Raw genomic sequence first — 1,765 nt, 5'->3', positions numbered from 1 at the left:
TCGCTGATGCCTTCCCAGCGCTCTCAGAGCAGCTTCACCCCGAAGCAGATCGCTGAGTTTTACTTCAAGCCTTACCTGACGGAGGATGGGGACCCGACTGGTCTTCAGGTGTGTAAGGCCTGCGGCGACTTGCTCGATGGCCTGCTGGAAGTAAAGCCAAGCTTCCGCCATTATCTCGGTAAGTGTTTATATCTAATGTTTGGTGTTTTGCTTATCTTGCTAAAAAAAAACTTTTTTTTTCAGCCCCGGACGCGGATATCGTCGCTGCTCCCGAGTTCGAAACGCCGTGATTAAAGTCCTGGGAGGTCGAGCGAAGCTGCTCTCGCGTGCTGAAAAGGCTGCGCTAAAGCCGTTTGAACGTAAGACGGCCGAAGCCGCCGATGTGACCGAGAAGACGGCCAAGGTGGGGTTTGCGGACAGGATTTTGAAGCGCAGGAAGGTGCAAGAAGACAAGAGCGCCTACAGTCAGCTAAACGCGATTCCGCCGACGTAGAATGCAGCTGAGCGGCTGTTCAGCACGGCGCGTATGGTGCTGAGGTACGAGCGAAACCGGTTGTCGCCTCTCATGCTAGAGATGTTGCTGTTCTTGAAGTTGAACAGCAAGTACTGGGACGTCACAACGGTTGACGCAGTTATCTAGGAAAACACAACCAACATGGTCACTCGTTGTTCCTACTAGTTATTTATTTTCTGGTCTTGTCGTTCACCATACTTATTTGCAGTTCCTAGCAGTCCCTCGCCGCTATTTATTGTCGCCGGAGATGGAAATAGGTAACAGTAATATTTTGAGCAACCCTGGCTGTTACCGATTCATGTTCACGTATCCAATGCGGAGCCGCAGCGGGCTGTATAAAAGCTAGCTTTCAGATGAAAACCCACATCAACGCACTTGAAAGTGCTTGCGTCATCGAGGATCACGATATATTCGACAGCGTCAAACCGTTCACGCGAAAGCATTCGAATATCTTGGTCGTATACTCTCCCAAATGTATAGACCACACACACGATTCAGTAATGTTTATTTCCCACGGCAAAACAGAGTGGTTGCACGACAAATGCGGTCTATCATGGAATGGGTTTTAGCGCTGCTGTTGGACAGAACAGCCAAAGCATAGGTATAGTGTGTGTGCAAAGTGGACATACTTATCACCATGATGCCCAGCACTGAGACCGCTGAGCGCAAACCGTAAGAACTCTGGATATGGATGGGGCCCTACGAGCCCGAAGTGCTTTTGCCAAGCGCGCTTGCGGAAGTTGAAGCCATCCAAAAAAAAATTCGGTTTGATTCCGCGGAAGAGATGGTGATCAACTCTGCCAGCTATTACACCTCAGTACAGCATTTGGAAGCTTCGTGAGTAAAAGAGCTATATGCACGGACACTGTGCGCTAGACTAGCGCTCAGTTTTCTCGCCATGTCTTCTTCGAGAAAAAAGAATGCACAAAGGGTCATCCCGTCAAGCTGTCTCCCATTGAAACAGTATCGTGGCTGTATCTCTGTTTGACAGTACAATTGATAGTGTGATTTCCAAATGTAGATCTATATACCGTAACTACTGCATAACGTTAAGTTCAGCTCCGAAACGCACATTCAGCGCGCCAACATGTACCAAAGAGTATAAAACCTATAGATAGGGCGTTAGTTGTCTCGATCAGATCTGCGATTGATTTTCGGTGACGGATGGTCAAAATTCGTTCAAGAAGTGGTACAAGAAGCTGGGATTAGCACATGCGGACGTCACCCGTACGATGCGAGACTATATTGTTG

General features: G+C 48.5%; 1 protein-coding gene across 1 annotated transcript; it reads left to right on the top strand.

Annotated features, from left to right (window-relative positions):
* Positions 1–6: 6 nt before the first annotated feature.
* Positions 7–493, top strand: PPTG_18737 (hypothetical protein; the record flags this gene model as incomplete). The annotated part of the gene is made up of 2 exons (XM_008916975.1): positions 7–178; positions 297–493. 2 exons carry the CDS (start codon positions 7–9, stop codon positions 491–493), a joined length of 369 nt encoding a protein of 122 aa, XP_008915223.1.
* Between the last annotated feature and the right edge of the window lie 1,272 nt (positions 494–1,765).

This window comes from Phytophthora parasitica (genome assembly GCF_000247585.1).
Source record: "Phytophthora parasitica INRA-310 unplaced genomic scaffold supercont2.92, whole genome shotgun sequence".
Taxonomy (NCBI): domain Eukaryota; phylum Oomycota; class Peronosporomycetes; order Peronosporales; family Peronosporaceae; genus Phytophthora; species Phytophthora nicotianae.
Note: the sequence above shows the minus strand (reverse complement) of the source record. Positions and strands in the feature narration are given on the sequence as shown.